Here is a 26652-nt window from a genome sequence, read left to right as displayed (position 1 = left end):
GGAGGGAGTAAAAAGATTACAAAGGTTGTTGGGCTATCCATCTTTTAAACATATGGAAGCTCTCTTTGTGTTTGTCCTCTGCAGCATTGTGTCCTCCTCCCTAATTGAAAAAAAAAAACATTTGAGAAATATGAGAATATGAGCACTAGACGATTTTACTATTGAGTTTGAGAATCAAGATATATAAATATATAAATGAGAGTGTACAAAATTTTTACCTTTACTGTTGCGTATGTCATATGATTTGAAAAAGACCTTGTGTAACTACAAATCAAAGATATATAAGAATTTCATGACAATTGTATAGTCTTATCAAATTTGAATGAAAATCTAGGGAAGTAAAATTTGAATAATCATACCCTGCAACTTGTCCATCAATCGTCCATGGACGCCAATCATCAATGATAGAATAATTTAGATACTTTATCCATGCTTGTGTCGATTGGAAAGGAACATCCATGTCATGATCACCACTGTTCAATAAAAAATAAATTGTTATGTATATACTATATATAGTAACTTCAGCTAAATATTATCATAGAGTGAAAGTATTAGACCTGTATATAAGTGATCGATAACCTTTTGAACTAAGGTTTACATGATACGGTATACTATTCATGAAAGTAATTGTGTAACTTGTAGACGCAATACTATTCCTACATCTCAGCCATGGTCTTTTTATAGTTCCCTAATCAAAGAAGAACGGAAAAAAATCTTTTAATATCTCGAACCATATATATAGCTCTTAGCATCATTTACTATACATATACAAATAAAACGAATTGAAATACCTTTCTAACATGGAGAGCCTCTTGAACTCTCGGGTCATTTGCCCAATAAGTGGAAAGCTTGTGCGTGGCGACCTATAATCAGAAAGTATATACGTATATATATATATATATATATATATATAATTACCTTGTATTTATGTAACTCGTCAAGGAAAACAGGACGTATGCTTCTTTCATACAATGAGATTGATTATTGCATATATACTTGATCATTATGTGTACGAGTATTTAGAGGTGGCTCCAAAATTTGAAGTTATTGAATATTCATACTTTGAAGTAACATTTGAGGGACTTACACGACTTTCTCGACAGATGAAGTCATCGTATTTTTGAAAGATGAAATCCTCTTCAAGAGACCTTCTTTCACTAGACAATTGGTGTGGTTGGTCAGAGTCTGTTCCACAGAAAGGCTCTAGTACTTGCTGATCATTTATACCACTCACAAGCTATAAAATTGCATTACAAGAATATTATTGTAATACCTATGTTTGAAAACCAATTCGAAAATGTTAACAAATACAAAAAGGAATGTAACCTTACATTCTTGAACATTTTAAAGTTTTCAACACATAGTTTGTTGGTAGGATCTATGTTTATGTAATCGCCTTTGCAAAACTCGTTCAACGACTGATACAACAAGATCCAAATTATCATTTTTGTGTCATTGTGTTTGTATGATACAAAGTTAATGTATTATGAAATAAGGAATGGACCAACCTCATAAAGTTCGTTGGATATTAGCCCCATACCATGACAAAATGGAATTTGGTAATTGGTTTCTCCGGGAAATGTTTTTGGATTTCCAAGTGAATAGCCCTTAAAAGGATATTACCATCGAATTAAAACAATATTTTCTTCCGTGCTTGATATATCTTGAACGAAAAAGAAAGAAATATAAAACTAACCTTAAGGTTGATTAATGGCTCTTTTCCTGCTTCAATCCCTGCATTTTCAAACAGAAAATATTGTGGTTAGTGATGCTACTACACATTCATATTACGTACAGAATTAGTTACGTTGGTCCTTACCATCTGATATTAGTTGAACAATAACTGGAATTGTAATGCCTGAATATGAATCTCCAGAAACATAGAAAGGGTTCAAAATGAATTCTGGATGATTAATAAGCCACTGCATAATAAATTTGATTGCTACTTATTAGTGTCTTCATTTCCTTATGGTTCATCTTCAGCCTGATGATGAGATGACCATAGATAGATAGTTCATGAACTTGGTACAATTTATCAAATACCTTTCTTAAAAATTCATAGACGTGATCGCACGCTTGTAGATCAGTACACTTGCACGCCTCTGAAGTTGTTGCGTACGAGAACCCAGTATTAACAGGCTGATCCAAGAAAAGTATGCTCGCGAACTACCAAATTTAAGGAAAACATTTATTATATATGTCGATGAAGAAAAAATAAAAAAAATTGTGTTACCTTGGTCCATGAATATGAACTTGAAACAAGAATTGGTAGGCTACCATTGTATGCCTTTTGACCAAAATCCAATGGACCTAAACAAAAAATGTATCATGAACATATTACAATCGGTAACCTGATATAACTAACATGCTATCATACATTAAATTTGATCTATTTAATATTTACCTACTTCATACACCAACCCTGTGAAGGAAGAGCAACCGGGCCCTCCACTTATCCATAGCAAGAGTGGATCTTTTCTCGGATCGGATTCGGATTTAATAAAGTAATAGAATAGTTGTACTTCCTCAGATTTACCAATTCCAATATATCTGAGAATTTCAAAAATTCATCACTTCAACAATTTTTTGAGACTAGTATATAGGTATTATGTTATGAAAATACTATTACTACTACCTCACCAATTTCTTGCCCTTCAAAAGCTAAAAGAAATTTTCATGTTTTAATTTATATGAGGTAGTAATTTGATTGAACATAAAGTTGTATCAAGAAACTAAAGTAAGACATTTCAACCTTCTTGTATTAAATGTCATTATATTTTTGTGTAATTAGAAAAGACTATTTGACTTAAAATCACTTTTACGCATTTGGTCACCAACCAAAATACTTATAAGTCAAAATCGATTGAAAGGCTTATAAACGCTATTTGTTTGATCACATTTTTAAATTAAGACATTTCAACCTTCCTGTATTAAATGTCATTATATTTTTGTGTAATTAGAAAAGACTATTTGACTTAAAATCACTTTTACGCATTTGGTCACCAACCAAAAATACTTATAAGTCAAAATCGATTGAAAGGCTTATAAACACTATTTGTTTGATCACATTTTAAAATTATTTTATCTGATATTTTTTCCAGTTCTCAAAATATTTTTTTTCAAAACAAAATTCCTAACTTTCTCCTATTCACGCTCCTTCTTTTCTTTATAAAGATAATAAAAATTGTAAGAGTATTTTCGTCATTTTAACAACAAAAGAAAAGCTCACCAACACCTTCTACCAAACACATCAAATCAATTGTTCATTATAAGTTGTCACTTTTATTCAAATAAATAATAAATATTTATTAATAAAATTAATATATTTTTCAATTCCTAAAATTTATTCATTATTTACAATCAGCTAACTCGAACAAGCTCTAAAGCTTTTAAAACCTTATGATCTCATATATATCATAATATTTATGTAGTTATAAAACTGTTGAACATGACACATGAAAAAACATAGATTATATATACTAGTCAAGAAATTAAGAGGTAAAATTAAAGCTTCATATTAATGACACATAAAAGTATATATAGATAATTATAGAGACATTAAAGAGAAGAAAATTACCCAGTCTCAAGAAAAAAAGGAAGAGGTCCATCAAAACCAGGAAGATATTCAACAATTGAGCTATTCTGAGGAACACTTTGTACATGTACAAACAAAGTAACAAGAAAAAGAAGATGAAACATTGTTGATGAAATAATAATTGTTAAGTTCTGAGGATTTTAGGTGATTTTAATGAATTCACACCATATAATAAACTCCACGTGGCATGTTTGGATAAGATTTTCTATGGTACACAAGAAAGCTAAGAAAGCACATGTTAATCCAACGGTGGATCCACATGTTTATGAGGGGTTGCACGTGTATCCATTAATTTTGAAAAAAATTATGTATATATATGTATATCGATCTTGAGAAACTGACAGAAACTAAATATAATAAATAGTGTCCCCATAGAAAACATGAAATGGAAGATCCGCCCAAAAGAGAGTATGTTTATATTGAAGGAAGATGTTCTTTTTTTGGTGAAGCTTTGTCGTACTCTTCAACTAATTCAGAGTTATTTGAGTCACAGACATTGTTGAGTTATTATATCATGGGGAAACAAGACAAGTCTAGGATTAATGTTGATCCGGTGAAAATTATACCGCAATGGCCAGCGGAATTTAGATCTCCTTAAAGAGAGCAATATATGTAGACCTTAACATGTATATTTATTTCCTTAGTTATTTTTGTTCAACTTATTTTCAAATATATTTATGATGTATTCATTTTTTCTTTTGACTTTTAAGTAAGTAAGGCCCTGTTCTCTTTCCTTCCGACATCAAGATAATTGACGAAGATGGTGCTTTGAACATTTTCGCTGAAGTCAAACAATAGACAACGAACACGGTATTCCATTTATGGAATTTGTTCTTACAATTTTAACTAAAAAAAATATTTTTCCTAGAAACAATAATATTTTTCAAAATATTATGATTAATTAAAAATATTTTCCTCAATATCAAACATACCCTTTTTGCTATTTAATTTTGACAGGCAAAAGTCACACATAACGTCAAAATAATTATAGGAAGTAGAAGTACCTCACCCCACACTTAAAAGTATGCATATATATATATGATTGATAAAATTTTAAACAAGGGTGAGAAAATACTCTATAAAAATTCTAGGAGCTAACTGGCAATATAATTTTCGATCGACATTTACTTTTATCTTAAATTTATGGATTGCACTCCTAATTTAGCATTATTTTTTATTATGTTTCAATAGTAAAGTGGTAAAAGTAACCAGTTTTGTATTATGTGTTTTTTGAACTTATGAATTGCATTCCTGACGCTTGGTTGCCTTACTTGACTTAATTCAACCACTTTGGAAGATTCATTCTAAAAAAAATGCAACTTTTGCAATAATCTTATTCCATTTTGATCAGGAACGGATCTATGAAGAGTTGTGGGGGTGTCACGCCACCCCCGAACTTCGACGGAAACTCTATATATACATAAGTATATATATATATATATAATATTTATATAAATATAAAGCATGCCACCCAGAGAATAAAATTGGCTTGTGGTGCCACGGTAGGAGGGCAACTTTAGAAGGATGATGTTGCGGGTTCGAATCCCATTTGTACCTATTTTTTTGAGAAATTTGCTGCAGACGTTTTTTAAGAAAAAAAAAGGCTCCAAGCACGTTTTTTTAAGGAAAAACAGCTGGCACAATTTTATTTTATTTTTATAATTGTTATTGACTTAAATTAAATTAATTACATAATTACTTCTTTGACTTTTCTTTTATTTGATTAAATACTCAATAAAAGTGTGATATCTTATTATTTATATTTTATTGATTGATTTATGATATATATCGAAAAGACGAATAATTTAATCAAATATAAAATTAATTTAATTGATAAGTCTATTTGGTACCCACAAACTCTAAATCCTGGATCCGCCACTGATTTTGATGTCACCATTTTCTTGATAGAGCACAACAATCAAGAGTCGAGTACGTAATTCAAAGTACATACATTATTACAAAATCGATAACTTATAATAAATGTTCTATCAAAATCTGATTCGTCAATAAAAGATTTTTAATGGAATCATCAGAAAATGTTAGCATCGAGTCAAGTTCCATTGGAAAGTAGCAATTTTTTAGTAGTGATAGTAGATAATCTGACTCTAGTTTAGTATTTGACTTAATGTTGTAGAAGAGTTGCATAATGAAATTATATTTTATACTATAAAAATCACTCAACTTTAGTCAAGCACCACATAAAGACATTAAACTATTTTCTTTTAAAATATCATTTTACTTTACCTAAAAATTACACGACACTAGATGATATTTTTTGTAACAAAAAAAGTCATTTAATTTCAACTAAGTATTAGATATAATAAATCCTTTTTATTTCCTCGTAATGACTTTTTGTGATACTTAAGCAAAACCTTTTTTGGGGGTCGAAAAAAGATATATATTAACTTGTTAAATGCATACATGAAGTGGTTTAATATGCTCATTGTGCAATGATGGTTGAAGCGTTAGATATGAATTCACGAAAATTCAATAATTTTTATTTATATTCAATATATCTTAAAATGTTCATTAATATTTATAAAATATTCAATTATAAAACTCAATTATTATAATTTATATATTTACGTGAATTATTATAATTATATATTTACGTGAAATTATTATAAAAAAACATGATGTAAGCGAATAAATATATATTGTCTTCTAGTTTAGCTCCAAAAAGTGTGCTAGTCTCATTACTACTTTGTTTTTCTTCCTTGTATGCGTGTGAGATGGTGACCTATAATTTAATTCAAATGAAAGTCGAATATCGTAAGTTGAGTGACTTTTTAATTATAAAAAGTAATTAGTAATTCTTGTAATATTTACTTAAAATTAAGTACAATATTTTTAGTATAAAAAGTAATTTAGTGACTTTAGTCAAAATAAAGTAAAAATTGAATAACTATCTATAAAATTAACCCCTCAAATTAAAATACCTAATTTTTCGAAAACATCACTTTTCCTCCAATACATCATATAGCAACTAAACCATGATCAGGTGATGTTTTTTTCAAAAAGTAAAAAAAAAAAAATAGTGAGCCCACCTTGATCTAGACAAACTAATTAATAAATAAGTTGTGGAAAAAGTTCTATGAAAACTACTAATAATTCAATCAATATATAAGTTTGGGAAATGATTAATCATCAATGATAATGGTTAAAAACAAAATTTAATAAATTCTCTCTTAATTTTCTAAAATTAACAACAACATGAAAAATCTATTTATTGCGTACGAATATGCAACTAGACTAAAAGGGTATTATTGACTTAGAAGAGTACTATTTATATAATTTTCAAATATAAAAATTTCTTTAAAAAACTTGAAGAATTCATTTCCAAGTTTATAGCAAAAATTAAGTTGTTTGACTTTTGTATTCTGAATCCCATAAAAAAAAGGAAGGAAGGAGTACAATTTTAAGCATGGAAAGAAAAGGCAAACCAACTTTAATTTGCAGAGTTTACGAGGTGAGGCGGGTCAACAAAGAGTTCAACCAAAAGTTAACAAATCAAACTTATACAAAAAATAACAGACTAATTACTTCCAGATTTTATTATTTTTTGCGGGATCATTTGTCACCCCTCAATGTCCACAAATTTATACTAATGAAGCTTTGGAAATATTATCGTTAGACAAATATAAATATTGAATATTATCGACTTTATTATTCAAAACTACAATTATAAGTTCAGTACAAAAAAAATCTTAAAAGTTAAATTCATCACATTTAAATCTTGAATTCACCTCTAATACTCCCCGCACACACTTCAAATTCACCATAACATCTTCTCCTAAAACACAATTAGGATTCTATTCATCAATTCTTGCCATTCCCACACTACAACTCCTTTTCATCACTAATTTCCTTGATGACATTTGTTGCCTTATTTGTTGTTGCATCACAAAATTCAAGTCCAAATTAATATCCCTCATGCTTCTTCTACATGATGCTACTCTAACTAACTCTTTATAATCTTCACTCTCATAGTTGCTAACATGACTTGTACTATAACTCCTAGGCAATGTTTGAGGATTCACCACTGTGAAATTTATCATGTTGTTCACGTAACAATCTCTTGCTTTTGTTAAAACCTACCATGGTAATGCAAGAATTCTAAGGAATTTGTTCATGTTACTCACTTTGCTCTTCATTTTTCACCTTTTGTATGTGTGTGTGGAAATTGGAATTCAATTTAGATATTATATATGTATGAAGAAGGAGAAATTTGTGGAAAATTCAATTATTTGGAATAATTGGAAGAGATGGTTATGAAGAGGAAATTTAGATATTATATATGTATGAAGAAGGAGAAATTTGTGGGAAATTCAATTATTTGGAATAATTGGAAGAGATGGTTATGAAGAGGAAACTTAGAAGGATGAATCATGAGATTGTTTAAATTTGTTTGTTGTGATGTGAGGGGTTGTTTGAAGTGAGTTTAAGTAAGTTATATATAGAGATAAAACGCACAAGTATGCCTTAAACTATGATCGAAATTTCAGAGACACATTTTAACTAAACTAAGGTCTATTACCTCTTGAACTCATTTTTTTTGTGTAATTTTATCAACCTTTTGGCTTACGTGGCACACTCTGTGACTCCACGTTGAGGCACGTGAGAGATGTTGGATGCTACATAAGTCAGTTTAGTTAAGGTGTATTTTTGAGATTTCGGTCATAGTCTTGGAATAATTTAGCCTTATCCCTTATATATATATTGTTATTTTAAGTTTTTTTTATACTATCATGTAATCATGTCATTGAAATAAATAATATACTATTTATGGATAAAAAAAAATTAAAAAATATATAAATTTATAATTTTATTTATCAATAGGATAAATTATTTGCTAGAATAAATAAACTAAAGGTCACATGCATGATGGTATAAAATTCATCACACGAATGGTAGAATATATATACAACCTATAATCTGTTTGATTACGGAAAGCTGAAATTGCTTATAAGAAAATATTTATTTTAGAGAGTTGATGTGTCTGATCAAATTTTTTTAAGAACAAAAATTGTTTGTGAATACTAGCAAAAGCTAAAAACAAAATAACTTTTCTCCGGAAGCACTTTTTAAAAGATTCGCCAAACACAAAATTATTGCTCTAATATCAAACTTTTTTTTAGGAAAAAGTGTTTGTCAATAGCAGCAAAATCTGAAAAAATATATTTTCTCCATGAATACTTTATGAAAATTTCGCCAAACATGAATAATTCTTCTCTAATATCGACAAAAATATTATTTTTTAAAATTGATTACGTAAACATAAATTGTTATGTTTCAAAAATAAATCGATTTAAAAAATCTGGCCCACACAATTTATTAATATGGTTAGTGTAGTAGCTAAGTTAGAATACAAGGATGGTGACGTTGGTGGACTTAATCCATGGACACTAAATAAGAAGGCAATTTTGATTTATTTGGCTTTTGAACAAGTAAATATATATGGATTGGGAGTACTCGAAGGGTAAAATAGGTATAAAATGAAGAATTTTCTCTATTTATTTTTTTTTCAAATTGAACAATTAAATGTATATATTTATTTTTAATATAGTAAATAAATAAAAGTAACCAGGGGAATTCAAATTGGATAAATAGATGTGAATTATCTATTCTTAGTATATAGTGAATAAGTAAAAATAAACGTAAATAGTATCGAATCATTGCGAGTCCAATTAAGTCTTACGTTGTCAGTTCAACCATCAATTTGAGAACTTAAATTGGTTCCAACTATCACCTGTTTTCTACTTCAAAATGTGGCCAATTAATGTAAGGAGTATGGAAAAATCGAATCGATCGATAAATTGAACTAAAAAAAGGTGTTATTAATTTATTACTATTGGGTTATTGAGTTCATGATTTATGAAAAAAAATGAGTTATTGATTCGGTATTGGTTTTTAATATTGGGTTATTGGTAAATCGATCGATAACCCATTAAGTGTACAGTAATTTACTATTTTTACCTGTACATAAATATTGTCTTTGTCATTTAGCCTTCAATTCACACTTCACAGTGACTTTAAGTTCACAACTTCACATTATACAAAACGCCAAAACCTAAAGTAAGAACTTTATTCCTCTCAACTTCTATGTGTTACACTTGTGTCGTTCTTTACATGTTTGTTACTATTGTTTCTATTTTAGGAGCAATCGAGTCAAATTTATTAGACAAGTTATATATTTGTTTTATAAACATTTTTTTATTGGTTAAACCGAAAACCAAATCGATAAAAAATATGCACATTTAAAGTAACAAGTCTTGAACATCTTTTTGATTAACAAGTACATCGAAAGGGATATATACATTAATAGTGTCCTTACTGAAATACAAAGGAAATAAAGCTGGTAATTTAATTTCTAGAAAGAAATTAAAATACATTATTGCATGATTGCAATTTTATTATAATACTAAATAGAAATTAAGTCATTTTCACTTGACTTTGTTTTATTTTTCATCAATACAAATATGAAATCATAGCTTATTATTATTATTCTTATTATTGCATTTGGACACTAATAACCAATTTCCCTTTATGATATATACCTTAATTATCCACATTTTGCAGAGGAACGTCGTTTAGCATGTGTTAAACATGTTTTACAAAACCAACCATCACTGCAATCCGATTGTGAATTACAATACCTATTACAAGTAACCCAATTATTAATTTGCAGTTGTGGAAGCAGTCTCCTCTCGAGTCCTGATAAATCATTATTAACCTCTCGCACCGCTACCACTTGTCTCGATGACCAACATATAGTTACTGAAAATTTTCACAATAATAACATATTCAAAATAATATCGTCATATATATCATGAAAATGAATAAAGAAAAATGAATACTTACGAATGGTTGCTACGAAAAGAATAGTGAAAATGGAACCATGTTTAAGCAACGCCATGTATGTTATAAGGAAAAATAAATAAAACTTCACACTTTAGGAATTTTTCTTGTAGGTATATCTCATTATTTATCGAAGGCTTTAATTTATAGACCCTAGTAAGAACAAATTGATCCCTAGCATGGGAATATAATAATGTATATATATTTTTTATTATTATTATTTATTTCTTCACAACGTGTTTTTCTTTCTGGCATTCCATTTTAAAAATAATATACTTTCGAAAAAGAAGTGCATTTAAATAATGGAAAAAGACTCAAATATGTCATCGAACTTTGAGAAAAGGCTCATTTATGTCATCCGTTAAAAGTTTGGTCCATCTATGTCATTTCGTTTGAGATAAGGCCCATCCATGCCATTATTTGTTAACAAAAAATAGTTCTGATTTTGCAAAACCATTTTTTATACTTGGTCAATTATGATTCAGCCACGTCATTAATTACATTTTTTTTAAAAAGAAAAAAGGCTCAAATATGTCATTGAACTTTGAGAAAAGGTTCATCTATGCCATCCATTAAAGTTTGGCTCATTTATGACATTTCAGTTAACAAATAATGGCATTAGTGAGTCTTTTCTCAATCAGAAATGACATAGATAAGCTAAACTTTTAACGGATAACACAAATTAAATGAGCCTTTTTTCAAAGTTCGATGGCATATTTAGCCCTTTTCCCTTAAACAGATTAGGATGATAGATGTTTGATTAAGAAGGGTTAATGAGGAGTAAATTGTGCTTTCTGGTTAGTACCTAAATAAAAATATAAAGTTGACCTGATTACTGATCCATTATGTTAGGAACTTGCATGTGAGAATTCTTGAGATGAATGTAATAAAGATCATTTTGCAATAATTTAAACAATTGATAAATGTGATTAAATCTTTCATAAATCTTTCTTATATATACTAATACTAGTTTAATTACATGAGCAAGTGACATGCATTGGTGCATGCTAATCTTATAAATTTATTAATTTTTCCCATATACTTTTTTTCCACACCTCCTGGAAAAGAAGTTCATTTAAATAAATTATGCTTTTTGTCTAATTAAAAATACAAAGTTGACCTTATTATATGATCCATTATGTTTGGGAATTGCATCTCAGAATTATTTGAGATGGATCTAATACGTTTTCCCTCCGTTCCTATTTAGTTATTAGGATATGATTTTACACGATTCTTAATAAAATTTAATTAGAAATATAATTTGACTAATATATTTCAAAGAACTTTAGTAATCCAATTTGTTGGCTATCTGAACTCTCATCTAGTTGATTAGGATTAATCAATTCCTCATATTGTAATTCCCTCCTATATTTCCTTTACCCCCAATTTTTTTTCTTATTATTATTTTTTTAATTTATTTATGTTCCTCTTAATTTAAGTCTAAAATAATTAATGTTTAGGACAACATTGAATAAAAAATTATTTTCTTGTTGATCTCTTAAATTGACAAACATTTGGAAAACTACTAATTTTAGTATACAAGACAATAAATGGGAAATGGAGGGAACATCATTTTACAATAATTTACACAACTAATAATTGGATTGAACTATGGATAAATTTTATTGCTAAATATAATTTTTGAAAAATTATCCTTCCGAATAACGTTAGACTCATATGTTTGATATTCACTCTTGTATTATTCAATTTTAGATAAAATATTAAATTATCATCTAAGATTTGCAATAACTTGCAAAATTATAGGTCATGATCTAACATTTTCAGTTTATTCTAAAGGGATATTTAGATCACAAAATTAAAAAGCCCATAAATTACAAAAATAAAAAAATTAAAAGTGTTATTATTATTAAAGAATGGCCAGCAATTTTTGTTATCAATAAAATAAGGGACAATTTCCATTATTTTCTCTTCTCAATCAACAATACTATAATATACTATATCTACTATACTATACTAAGATATGATGCAAAATATAAGTACTCAATTAAAAAAGAGGAAGGTCATTCTCTTCATTTAGAACAAAATGTAAGACAATTTGCATAGTACATAGAGAGGGGACAAAATTAGACAAGTACACTCCAACCTTTTGTATAACGACGTCATTTGTCCAAATACTTTTTGATTGTTTCAATGAAAACAAATTGTTATAATAACTGTTATAGAAAGGTCTTATAGTATATCACGCCATCATTTGAGGACTCTGAATTCCTCTTTTCTCCCTTATTGATTTTGACATAGGAATATGTGATAAGTTGATCATAACAACACTATCTTCTCTCACACTACATGAATGTTTGCATGAGAAAACACTAGACATATAATCCTTCTTCTTCTTCTTCATCCCAATAAAAAAATCATCCTTGCTTAAACCACCAAAAAACTTGCCTTTTCTTGAAGTACTACTAGTCTTTGTACACTCTTTATATGCTATATAAAATGGATCATCATCTTGTTTCTTGATGATGAAACCCCTTCTTCTTGATGATGAACTCCTCAACCGCGGCGGATGCTCGTAAACACATGGTGGTGGAGGAACTTTCATGCCATGAAAATCTAAATCCTTTGTGTTTTGGGATGAAAATTGAATATGATGATCATATTCTAATTTTGTTTGTGTCACCTTATTACTAACTCCTTTGAATTGAACTTTGTCCTTGTGATTAACATGACTCATGTTTTTGAATAAACAAAATGAAATTTATGGGGATAATTTTTAATATATGTTGATGAAGAAATGAATAATATAAGTTATGAATTTATATATATAGGGATTCTTCATAAATCATATACTTTATGCTTTTTAACGGCAAACGCCGCAAATATTTCATTTGGTAGAAGTACATAAAACGTGAAGGGCAAAAAGTGAGTAAATTACAAAAACGTTAGGTACTCTAAAACTACTAACAGAAAAAGATGATGAAAATAGGGGGAAAAGATTAACCAAACACTTAGGCTCGTTTGGCACGAGGATAAGGGATAACTAATCTCGAGATTAATTATAGGATGAGTTTATTTCATGTAGGTTGGGATAAAATCGCGGGATAACTTATATCAGGATTAGTTATCCTAGAATTGTTGTGTTAATTTTATCCCACATTGAAGGTGGGATAACAATAATCATGTGATAACTTGTTCCCAAACCAAACGAGCCCTTAGGATATAAATAGACATCGACGAAATCAAAATTTCACCAAGGGGTTCGTTTGAACCCCATTCGACAAAAAACTACATTATTTATAAATTTTTAAAATTATTTTATATATATATATAGTAGATACTCTCTATATACTGAATCCCCTTTAATTTCTCGGTGTGTTAATTTAATTACTTCTTTATATTTTAAACCTCCTTAGTGAAAATTCTGACGTAAATGAACCTCTTGAGCCCCTAATTACTTCGACGTTAGTTATATACCTTCTTTTTTTTCTTCTTCTTCTTCATGTCTACATCAATAGAAGGAGTAGATCAAACGTGTGACCTAAGAAGAAGTTAGGAGAAACAATGACAAATTAACACTTAGATAAATGCATGAAGAGTATTTTTAATTAGTTAAAATTATATTATTTCCGTGATTGATTAATTAGTTAAAACATATATAAATATAAAATGTGAATATGTTAGTTTGTAAATTAAACAAACTTATAATACACGACGAGCACAATTAAGGGAAAATAATTGGTGGGGTTTTTTCCTTGTTTTGTGCTTTTGAGGTTAGGGCGTTAATTAGGCTAGTATGTTTACATATGTTTTTGTTAGTTTGGTGTGTCTTTTTTAATCCTTAGAGAGCAATTAAATTAATTAATCCATTTGGCTAAATGTTCTAATCAAAATGGTGATCCATTTTACAAAAATTAGGTACTTAAAAACTTATAAAAGAAGAAACAAAAAATTAATATTTAGAAAAGGGGTTTTTCGGATGGTAAGCATCCCTTACCTTCAACTCTAAGGTTATGGATTCGAGTCATCAAGGAGAGAAAAAAGGTGGAAGCTTCTAGGAAGGGTTAAAATTAAACGAGTTGGATTATGGCCCACTTCTGAACTTATTTCAACACAAATAACTTTTTGTGGGTCACATTTATTAACTCATCACATTTTGATCCGTATAAATTTAGTCCAACCCTCCCATCTGATATCCCTAACTAAAATTAATTAATATGGAAAATCGCACTTGTGATCGTTCAATTATTTTGATAAAAAATTTATTTTAGACCTTGTGATATATGACTCAACACATTTAGCATTAATTAATTAAAAAGCGAGTTTTATTGTATCTTAGCTAGAAAAATAACTATATTTGGACAATGTATAGTCTAATATGGAGTAACAATACAAACTTAACATAACACATATTTATTTAAGTAATAGAACAAAAAAAATCATAATAATTTGTAAAATATTCATAAGCAAAGAAATCAAAAAGTGTACATTTCTATTATTTGAAGGTTAAATTTAGAGAATGCTTATAAAAATAATATTCTAAAAATACATTCATAACTGACCAGTTTATTTTATTGTTTAAACACGAAGAAAAGCCAAAAAAAAAAAAAAACATAAAAAAGGTACATACAGAAGTCATAACGGTTCTCATGCTCACTGCTCAGCAGCCAAAGTAGTTACATATATACTTTAAATAAATGCCACTATAAAAATAATCTATTTCGAAGCGTTCGATTCAAAACTTAAGATAATGGGTGTTAATCGAAAATAACTTTTTATTCAATTAAAATGAGTGGTCAAGAGTAGTTATTGTTGTTGATATACATTTGGAAGAGATATTTTTAGTTTCTCATTTTGGAGAGGGAGCCTGAGAAACGGCTAACACAACAAAGAAGGTAGGAAGAGTGCAAATTACTCTGTCCAGGGAGGTAGTGACAATAAATAACTATATCAGAATACTCATATTTAGCATCGGCTTTGAGGTCATGTTAATTCAGATTCATATTGTTTAAGACTTATTAAAGGAAAAAATCCTTTCTATAAATTAAAAAAATAATGATCATTGGAGTGACAAGAAAATCGTACTCATGTTCTCTTTGGGGAACCTAAATTCGACATGTTTTACCGACGTTTCTATAATAGGCGAGTATCTCTCATGACTTATATCGATAGAAAAGCTAAGAAGTTTAGATCTGTCAAGTTAATGTTGAAAAACTATATGCACAGGGAAGCATACCGAAATTATACTGCTTACATAAATAATAGATCTGTCAAGTTAAGGCAGCAAGTGTGGTTCATGACATGTTATCAAGAAACAGAATTGGCTCTTTTGCTACATGATAGATACAAAAGACACAAAGTTTTCTGTGAAAATGTACAACAATCCTTTATTTACAAGACATATAAGTTTTTGCTACAATTACTATTGTTGTGTAGAAGAAAAAAGATGTATGCTGCTATGGTGTTTTAACTTTCTACAACTTACAAAACAATGTACTAAAAAGAACAAAAGAATCCAAATGTAAAACAGGACATAAAGGGGGAATATTATCATCATTCTTGATGGTTTTCTGTATTCAAATATATATATATATATTGTTACGCGTTTTTCTACTATTTGTTCCAACACATCTTGATGATCTTGGTGTTTGGGAGAGGCTTAACGTTCGGAGGAGAGGCAATAGAGCCATCATCTCTCCAGAGTTTCCTCAGTTTTTCAAAATTTACATATCGCGCTAATGCCAGGCTCAGCATTATCCTGTCTTTGATTTGACAGTTGAGCTGAGTCCTGAGATAGTATATCCCCATGAAGCCTATTGATATTCTTCGACTAGTCAACCTGTTCACCGATCAAGTCTAGCCCCACGAGAAGGAATGATATCCCTTGAAACAGCAAGAAGTAAAAGTGGATCCCTTGAGCTGACAGTAGGCTCCTAACTGCAGCTGTCAATAACAAGAAAGCTAAAGCCAATTCTTTTGTATAGATTCTGTTGTGCTTTTTCTTCCACGAAGACTTTCGTGCTTTTTGCTTAATTTCCTCCTTCAAGTCTCCTAAATTAGGCTCTGAAGTACCTCTTTGATGTTTTGGTTTTTCATCAACCAATAAGGAAAGATCACCCTCGGATGAACGTCCTGATTTCTTGGTTACTATCCATTCATAAGAACTTCCAAGTTGGAAGAGGCCTGAGATCATGGCATTGAACTTTGTCACAGACATTGTGTTCTCGAATAAGAGATATGGTACGATGAAAGGGAAGGATTTAGGGACGGAAGTATATTGAGAAATGACATTGTGGCGGGGATGTAAGAGACAACCCACGTAGGGAGTGTAGCCTCGGGAACGAACATGGTCATAGGGAGGATTATACAGAACAAAGTGAAAGAGTAAAATGGAAGTATCAGTTTCCTTAGAAGGAAGAAAAGAAATATCAAGTTGCCTTTCTTCCAAATGCTTATCTGCATTAACCAAATTCGAAAGCATAATATGTCAGACAATACGCGAATTATCATACATAGATAGATCATAGATGGATATTCTATAAGTGAATTGAGCTATATACATTTGATTCAACGATGGCAGGAAAACAAAGACGGAACAACTGCATTGGCCCTGAATGCCATCTATGTTGCTGCTTCCTATACGCTTCGTATGATTCTGGTACCTCACACTGGCACTGAAAATGATCCAAGAAAGTCTTTTACGTTCTAAAGAAACATTTACTTGTGAGAAGTTAGAAACGAGTGAGCAAAAGTACCTCGACATCATTAAGAAAGATGAATTTCCATCCGTGGAGATGTGCTCGAACAGCAATGTCCATATCCTCAACTGTTGTTCTCTCCAACCAACCACCAGAACCTTCCAATGCCTTAATCCTCCATACTCCAGCAGTCCCGTTAAATCCAAAGAAATTCAGAAAGATACCGTTCACCTGCTGTTCGACTTCAAAATGAAAGGTTAAATTAATGTGCTGCAGTCTTGTTAAAAGATTTTCTTCCTTGTTTACAAAGGACCATCTTGCTTGAACCAACCCTATATCCTCATTATCCTACAGTTCAAAATCGAAAGGCGATAATTAATAAAACAAACTACATGATCATATTCTATACGCGAACCATATACAAGAAACGAAGATTATGATAAGGGGATGATCAAGGGTGGAGGGTGTTGAATACCTTGAAGTAAGGAACAGTTCTCTTAAGAAAATCAGGTGATGGTTGAAAATCAGCATCGAAAATGGCAACAAATTCGTAGTCTTTGACATAGCTGCAATTCATGGCTGACTTAAGATTGCCAGCTTTGTAACCCTCTCGAATCACCCTATGACGATATACAATGTTTACACCATCCTTCTGCCATTTATGTACCTCCTCTTTGATCAACATCTGAGTCGTGGAATCGTCAGAATCATCAAGAATTTGAATCAACAATTTCGATTTAGGCCACTCCAAACTAGACATAGCTGCAATAGCTTGCTGATACACCTGATACCAATTGCCAACCAACACTCAATTTTCAGACAAACAATAAACATATAAAACAAGACTTAACACAACGAAACAACAACTACGCTCCAATCCATACTATATTAAGGTTCGCTACATGAATCCTCAATATCCATTTCACTCCATTTAGACCCCTTTCATTCCACTACTCAATGAATTGACAACATTCGGAAAATCAATAAATTCTTAAAGAATACAACAACAACAACAAATGGAGGGTAGCGTGTACGCAAACCTTACCTCTTCCTTGAAAAGGTAAACAGACTGTTTCCAACAGACCCTCGACTCAAAACAGATGAAAAAGACTATAGTATCTTTAAAGAACAAAACAAATTACCTCTTTTTCATTACACATGGGGATTTGAACAAGAACCATAGGATAGTAACCACCATCGCCATCTTCAAGATCCACCGGACCATCTTTCAAAACCGGCTTAATCTTCCATATACGGATCCATAAACAACCCAAACACAAAATCAATCTATCCAAACTCTGGATAAAGAAGAGTACAATACACACATTTGCCAATGATCGAAGAATGGGAGCAAAATACTCCACCCTAACCACAACCCATATGGAATAAAGCAAATCAAAAACACCCTTCACAGCTAATGGATTTGCCAATGTATACAAATGCTGAATATGAAGATCATAAGTATTAAAGTGCCAACCTTTATAATATGCAGCTATTTCAAAACCTAATAAGATTAAAGAAAACCAAACGAACACCTTTATACAAGAATAGAACCAACTATTGCTTGTGGAAGAATCTGTTTTTCCAGTGGCTACACGACGACGGATAACGGAACCAAAACTGAACAATGCAGAGGCAATAGAAGTTAAACAACCTGCTGCTTTATGTGCTTTGAGAAGAAGAACCCATGTTAGTTGTTTTGCATTCTTGTTTTTCACCTTTTCACCTTTTGTTAACAAGAAACTATCATCCTCTGATGGAGTTTCTAGCTCAACCATAGACCAGTTATTTGGATTCTCCATTTTTACTACTACAGGGGTACCCCTTTGGGTCTCTTTACCACCCCACCAGGTAAAGGGTGGTGCCATTGATGATTTTGGTGAACACCCTTTTGGAAATCTTGGACAAAAATGTGAAAAAGATTGAAACTTTACGTCGATTTTAGCTCAAAATGATGAAAAGACAAGAGTTCTTGGCAAAACAAATGCCAAAAAAGACGAATATTGTGGTGTTCTAACAACGACAGATCAAACAAGAACTTGATGAATATTGGCCTAAAAAGTGCTAAAGATTGAAACTTTATGATGATTTTAGCTCAAAAATGAACACATAAGCAAAACAAATGCCAAAAAAGACGATTATTGTGGCATTCTAACAACGACAGATCAAACAAGAACTTGATGAATCTTGGCCTAAAATGTGCTAAAGATTGAAACTTTATGATGATTTTAGCTCAAGAATGAATAAAATACGACGAAAATACAGAGTTCTTGGCAAAACAAATGCCAAAAAGACGAATATTGTGGTGTTCTAACAACGACAGATCAAACAAGAACTTGATGAATCTTGGCCTAAAATGTGCTAAAGATTGAAACTTTATGATGATTTAAGATAAAAAATGAATACAATACGACAAAAATATAGAATTCTTGGCAAAACAAATGCCAAAAAAGATGAATATTGTGGGGTTGTAACAACGACAGATCAAACAAGAACTTGATGAACGAAATCCTGAAAAAGTATTGTTATTATGGTAACACGTCTTTGATTTTGATTTGTCAATCTTAGAAAAAAGAATGGAAAATCAAAATCAAAAACAAGAAATTAAACGCCCATCACGTTTTTCTTGAAATTTTGATTTTCAAGAAGATGAAAATAGACAAAACAAAATAAAATTTATAGGATAAATTTTGGAAACAAAAAAAGAAGAAATTTAAAGAATGTAATTTCAATAGTTTCTTCCTTTTGTTTTGATGGATTAAGGTAAGAAAAATCCAGTTTTTTTTTCTGTTTTTTGAAAGAGGTTATTTTAGCTATCAACCAAATATATATATGCATGGAAGTTGATAAACATTAATAAACGATATTAAATTGAAACAAATAATTAATACTCCCTCCCTCCGTCTTTCTTTTTAGTTGTCCTGTTTTGATTTTTGAGAGTTAATTTAACTAATTTTCAAAGTTAAATTAAATTACATTAGTTCGATATTTTAAAATAAAATTTAGATATTCAAAAACTATACAGAAAGTACTATAGATTATAACATTTTTCATATCATCAATACGATGAAAAAATACATCTTAAAATATTAGTCAAATTCATAACGTTTAACTTTTAAAAAAATTACAACAACTAAAAAAGGTCAGAGAAAATAGTATATGATTACGTATTCATGTGGTTTCGTTCTTATTGCACACAAGAAAATAAAAAATAAGTGTGGTAGATGATTGGATAAATTAATTATCCTATCGGAGTATTAATTATCATCAAACGTTTTGCATTAATTTGGCAAAGATATACAAAAAGATAAAATATGTTTTAGTTCCTTTTTTAAGGTAAAAGATTTTTTGTCTGTTGACTTTTATTTATGGCAATCATTAAATGGCTAATGACAAAATTGCCCTTGGTTCTCCTTACGTCCATCTATACGTGTCTACTATATTAAAAAGAGAAAAAATAAATATTTATTTTTATTTGTCTAATTTAAAAAATCAACAGATAATTTATCACATAATTTTTTATTTATCTTTATTCTTAATACTTATGATCATTTCTTCAATATTAATGTATTTCTTAAAATACTCAATTTATTAATTCAAAGGGTGATATGGTAAAATTATATTTTTATTTATTACTTCTTAGATGGGGTGGCAAGTTAAATACTCTATGAACAAGTAAAGAAGAATGGAAGAAGTACTATTATTAATGTCAATAATAGAGAATTGAAAATGCGTAAATTTTATTGCTCATTTAACTCAAAGTAGATGTCATGTTTTTTCACTTATACCCTCTTTGTAGAAAACGATAATTAGGTGTATTTGTCTATTTTATTTTTATTTGTCGTAAGATCTAATCTCTCTACATTGAATGTTTACTCTATTTAAGTGTAATAATTGAGGTTTTTATAGTTTTCAAAACAATTAAGTATTATAAAGGATAAAATGAGAAAAAATAATTAATTTTGTCTTTTTATGTAATAGCAAGGATTTTCAGACATAATTTTAATAGAATGACAAGTATTTTGATACCGAAGGAATAACTTTTTACTTTGGAGAAGATTTTAACCATTTTACCCTTTATTGTTATTTAGACAAAATAGAATGACAAGTATTTTGACACCGAGGGATTAACTTTTGACTTAGGAGAAGGTTTTAACCATTTTACCCTTTATTGTTATTTAGACAAATAAAACATCACCCCATAATTGAGGTATTGTAGTGTTAAGAACAATTACTATGGAGGATAAAATGAAGAGAAAAAAATTATCCTTAAACTTTTAAAACGATAAATAATTTAAGATAAGTATTTCACGACAGATAATTTAAGATTGCTGGAGTAGGTTCTTATACCTGATTATTGTGTATTAAGGTTCTTTCGTAATTTTTTTTTTAATGGTTTGCAAACATTAAGAACTCACTCGTATTCTGACTTGCTTGACAAAAGAGGTTAAAATTAGAAGAAAAAAACATCATTAACAAGGTTTTGGAGCTACCAACCTCCATCTAATAGCTTGAACTCGAGAAAGAGGATAGATAACTTAAAGATTTTAATGAATGAACAAATTAATTCGACACTCAAGTGCCAGCATAAATTTAAGGTGCTATTTTCTTAATTTGACAGAGAGATTGTAGAAGACTTATAGATTCTATCAATTTTACCTAGTAAAACATTCTATCGCTTAAGTTTCGATATTTAAAAACTATAATCCAGTATGTCTTTATTATTGATTAAAATCTAAGTAATTAACAATTTCCCTTTATAAAATCCCCAAATTTCCAATAATAACTACTAAGTAGAATTTCAATAGCGAATTATAAAAATCTCTAATATCCATTAATTGGTGGAGGGATGACTGTGGCATTGTGTGTGATCTTCTCAAACCCCTTCATAATTTGAATGATGCATTTACTCTCTGTAAATATTTTGAGTTCTTTTACGTATCGGAATTATTGAGTTTGTGAGTTTCCTATTTAAACTATCACTCAATAGTTAGCAAAACATATTGATTAGTTTCTAATGATGTGTGTACACTCTCTTTTATCTAAAAGTTCTTCCACACGACACTCCACGTGGAAAAATAATTTCGCCGTGGTAAATTTAAATAAATTAATATTAAGTTAAAAGTTAAGATTATAGACTAAAACTATCACCATATAAATTAATTTATTTCAACCATAACATTCATCATCTCTTCTCCATGTTCTTAGCCGCGGTCTTCTCTCTGCCGTGATATCGTTATCTCCAACTTAAAAAGAGAGATTTTAAAATTTTAAAGAAGCTAAGTCAATTAAAAATATATTAAATGATTACTGTTGTTGTTCTTTCTGCAGCCTGTGGCTTGGTGCTTTGTATAAGGTGTTTAGCTTTAACAAGTAGTAAAACGTTACGCTTGTTTCAATTGATATTGATGTGTATATATAATTCGAAGGATGAGATATATTCTATGTGATTAACTTATATCTTATTTAATAGACGTTCGAGAATACATACGAAATTTTAATTTTCAGCCGAAAATATCGACTAGAAACACTTTATCATGTGTTCATGTGCTTAATTTAAACATGTCATAGTTCAAGCATATAAATAAAATTTACTAACAAATTTAAGATCTCACCGATACATTCAAACTAAAATTAATGTTATCACTATCATTAAACCAATCACTTAGTTATACTACATCATAAGTCGTAGTGAGACACAGACATGAACATATATATTGCAAGATATTGCCATAATCTTCATAAATTTTTTGGATGAGTTCATATTTAATTTCAACACTTAAATGAAACATAAATATTTTCCCCACCACACCCCACTTCAGGAGGATTTTATATCAATATTATTTTCATTTATTTTTTCGCGTGACTCAAATTTTTAATCTATCTACTGAATAATAATTAACGATAGAGGTCTTCGATCAACCGCCACTTGTCAGATGAAACATAAATGTTGCAAACATTCAAAATTGCCAAACCCAAAACATGTGGCAACTATTTTCTCCATGATGTGAACATAAGAACAAAAAAAACTCAATTGTTTCAATCAAACAAAGAGAAAAACTAATTAAATTGTTGAATTGGAATTGTACTATTTTTCATGGTTGACAAAGAGACAAAATATTTTGAAAATTAAGTATATTTGGAGTAGTTATGTATAAGTGGACAAAAGATGTTTCTTTTTGCTTCTTTTTAAAAAAATCTCTATATTTCCACACCATGATTTTAATTAAATGCCATAATAAATATCAACTTTGTTTCCTAGCTGGCAATATATATTTCATTTTCTAATATGCCTTGATAATTACAGCCACTCAATTAGGAGGTCCTTATCAATGTCTTGTCTTGCAATAAATTACGTATTAAAGTAGAAAGTTTGGCAAAAGTAGCTCACAACTAGTTCGGTAGATGATGATTTAGCGTCTTTAATCAAGAGTCTCGTTTTAAATGACATTTATATTATATTTTTACGATTTTTTTGTGTGCTACGGATTGGGGTCTCATATCCTTACTTAGGTTTGTATGATGCGGGAAATGTTTTCCACTCGATTTATTAATACTAGGGGCGTTAAAATCAAGTTCTATCCATTCAAGTTTGGGGGAAGGGGAAACATTCGTCTATTATTTGTTCAACCTTTTCAGTCTAATCATATTTGACATATCACATATAGTCATAATAAAGAAAAATAATAATTTTATAATTTATAAAAGTAAATATACTAAAGCAATTAAACTTTAAGAAGAATCGGACGAGTTGGGTTATAACCCGCATTTTCAGTCTAATCCACTTATTTGACACATCTAATCAGTACCAATATTATTCGATTAAATTAAATTTTGTGTATTGTTGGGGCCCAATTTTTGGGGAGACACTTCCGGATTTTCATTTCAAAGGACTCAAATTCAAAATCCTTAATTAAAGATGGAGAAATTCTAAATTTTTTACTATAATTTATATTAAATATATGAAAAATAATTACTCAATATTCAATATTCATATTTTATATTAAGACTTGACTAAATCAGATATCTTACAATATATATGAAGACCTTTTTTGTGGATATAAAGAGTATTTCCAAATAAAGGCATGCTAGCTAATACTAGCAATAATTCAAGCAATTAATTGACTATGCTTTAGTCTTAAATTAGTTGGACTAAACTCGTGGTTGACACGATAATATAAACACCACATAACACTATCGATATTAATTACTTATTAATTAAGAACTAACAAGTTGATCTTTCTTTTCATGATTTATTATATAATAAATATAAGATATTATAAATGCATGCATGCACTCACATGACTAATTAATATAAGATATGAAAGTGGATCAAGAATTTAAAAATGATCAGAACTTCATTGAAATATTTCGTTTGTCAATAATCAATATACAAATAAGATAATTTATATCCGACATAATTTTCCTATTAATAAATAATCGATAATATTCGAGTCACCTCGAATAACATGGCCCACATAGGATTGTGTTATATTCTTGGCCGGTTACAAGATAAACACAGGGTCGGTTCTAAGCCTTAGAAAATAAGGCACCTTCATTAGACCTCTAAATTTGAGGGGCATCATTTTTTTAGCAATAATAAAATTATTATACGTTTTCTTTAAAAAAATATATTTTATACAATTTTAATTTTAATTTTTAACTTTGTCTGTTTGAAAAAAAATAGTTATTTATTTTGTCAATTTTTAATTTTTAATTTTTTACGTGACATGTTTAAAATCACAAAATTAAATAGCATTTTGATATATTCTACTTAAAAAAAATAAAAAATAAAAAATTTAAAGTCTCCGATTCATTTTTAACTTTAGACTACTAACATTCTTCAAACCAATCATATACTTTATTACGAGAGTTAGGTGAAACTCTCCCTCTTAGAACAGTACTATATGAGACTTTCATCTTATACGATTCAAGCAAAAACACTCAAATACTCATTGCAACAAATATGGAAAAGTTTGAAATTTATTAAATTTTGATCCCATTTTTTATAAAAAGAAATAATCCCAAAACTCTTCTTTATAGCGATAATATAAAAATATCAAATTGATATCATCGTTTTTTTAATCTTTATTTTGATAAATATTCCTCTAATAAACACACTACGTATCTAAGAAAGTGGACCATCAAATGTTCACCATTAGTTTCACTATGTGGATAGATATATTCCCTTCGACCTTCACATTTTGAGGATGTAATAGCTTTGCAAGAATTTACGTCTTCTCTTAGGCATCTTTTTTTCTTTTTCAATTTTTCTATGATGATCTCATGTTCTTTTTTTGGTTTTATCAGTGTTCAGTATCCACATTGAAATCCAACTATTTTAGATTCGCACTGCATATGATTTCATATAGAAGAAACGCTCCCATTAAGAATTGTTTGGTAACTAGAACTCAAACTCGAAATATCTTGTTAAGAAAAAAAACAGTCTCATATTACAGGTTCTAAATATTAAAAAAATGTTAAATTTATGAAATTTTACTAGTAGTAAAGAAACTACACTATTTATTTAATTTAACATATAAATCTAGACCAAATGCATAAACGGCCTCTTCAAGTTGTTATCACTTTTCATTTTGATCTCAATTAAACTTAATACTATTTTTTAGACACTCTTAACGTTGCATATTAAACATATAATAGATAAAATAAAAAGTGTTCCTCACATTTTTTAGAACCATAGAGTTATTCGAAATCCAAAATTCTTCATACTAATCAAATGTTATTGCTATCTATATATCACATACAACCTAAGGTGATATTGATGTAGTAAATTCCACGAGAACATTGAGACCTTAAAAAGAGAATTGCATCAAGTTATATATAACTATATTGTTGGCGTCGTTTCATATTTGTTGTCATATTTTCTTTTACACTCTTTTTGAAAAAAATATATACAAAAAATACTTTTTTTACTTTCTTCTCTCATTTTTACCTGTTTAGTATTTACTTAACAGACACCCTTAAGATGCAACAAATAAAATGATACGTGACTCTTATATACGTGCTGACAGTAAATAAAGGCAACATAAAGAAAAATATAAATGCTCTTTAATTTCTTTTATTTAAAAAATATGTATAAAAAAAAAAAGAGAAGAGATAAAGACCACACGAGAGAAAAGATATAAAAGACATTTAAAACATAGGTTAAAAGTTAAAACAATACAAATGGGACAATAAATTTAACTCAATTGATTAACCGCCTAAATTTCAATTCCAAAAAGTATTCTTATTCTTAAATTTATTGACAACAAATCCACCCATTCAAACCATATTAAAATAATAATTATATATGAAAAAAGAAAAGTGAAAAAAGTTGAATATACACTGAATCAAAGTTTAGACTAAATAATGCATATTATTAAATTGTACAAATATTAAAGTCTAAAATAAATGCTTTAAATATAAAACAAATCCACGTGAACAATAAATATGTACAAAATTCCAATATGTGTATTTCCTTTACTTAAAGTTACGTACACCAATCAAAATCAAAACGCGACAATGACAGTTAAGTCGGTATGT

At 29.3% G+C, this 26652-nt stretch overlaps 3 protein-coding genes across 4 annotated transcripts in view; 1 reads left to right on the top strand and 2 right to left on the bottom strand.

Moving 5' to 3' along the window:
* Window positions 1-26652, top strand: part of LOC125819887 (probable rhamnogalacturonate lyase B) — a 425441-nt gene that overhangs the window by 210001 nt on the left and 188788 nt on the right. The window lies entirely within an intron of this gene.
* Window positions 17-3699, bottom strand: LOC125820348 (serine carboxypeptidase-like 11). Its single transcript, XM_049499785.1, has 14 exons — window positions 3578-3699; window positions 2405-2550; window positions 2234-2310; window positions 2044-2166; window positions 1820-1922; window positions 1697-1734; window positions 1509-1607; window positions 1332-1418; window positions 1088-1237; window positions 792-863; window positions 558-688; window positions 360-473; window positions 219-264; window positions 17-100 (listed from the first exon to the last, which is right to left on the bottom strand). Exons 1-14 carry the CDS (start codon window positions 3697-3699, stop codon window positions 17-19), a joined length of 1392 nt encoding a protein of 463 aa, XP_049355742.1.
* LOC125819885 (probable xyloglucan glycosyltransferase 12) lies at window positions 16242-19213 on the bottom strand. The gene is given in 6 exon segments (XM_049499288.1): window positions 16242-16678; window positions 16681-16867; window positions 16972-17085; window positions 17167-17457; window positions 17585-17893; window positions 18252-19213. Coding segments are annotated over 6 exon segments (2064 nt in total). The 5' UTR covers window positions 18978-19213.

Source organism: Solanum verrucosum, unplaced genomic scaffold, assembly GCF_900185275.1.
Source record: "Solanum verrucosum unplaced genomic scaffold, falcon-dt-bn FXZP01000229.1, whole genome shotgun sequence".
NCBI lineage: Eukaryota > Viridiplantae > Streptophyta > Magnoliopsida > Solanales > Solanaceae > Solanum > Solanum verrucosum.
This window is presented reverse-complemented; position numbering and strand designations above follow the sequence as displayed.

Bases quoted from the DNA above. Each gene is read 5' to 3' on its own strand.
- LOC125820348 (XM_049499785.1), bottom strand. From the start codon at position 3,699: ATGTTTCATCTTCTTTTTCTTGTTACTTTGTTTGTACATGTACAAAGT. The intron at 2,311-2,404 runs GTAAATATTAAA...TTTTTTGTTTAG, and splicing joins AGGGTTGGTGTATGAAGTAG to GTCCATTGGATTTTGGTCAA. The intron at 1,608-1,696 runs GTTAGTTTTATA...TATCCTTTTAAG, and splicing joins AGCCATTAATCAACCTTAAG to GGCTATTCACTTGGAAATCC.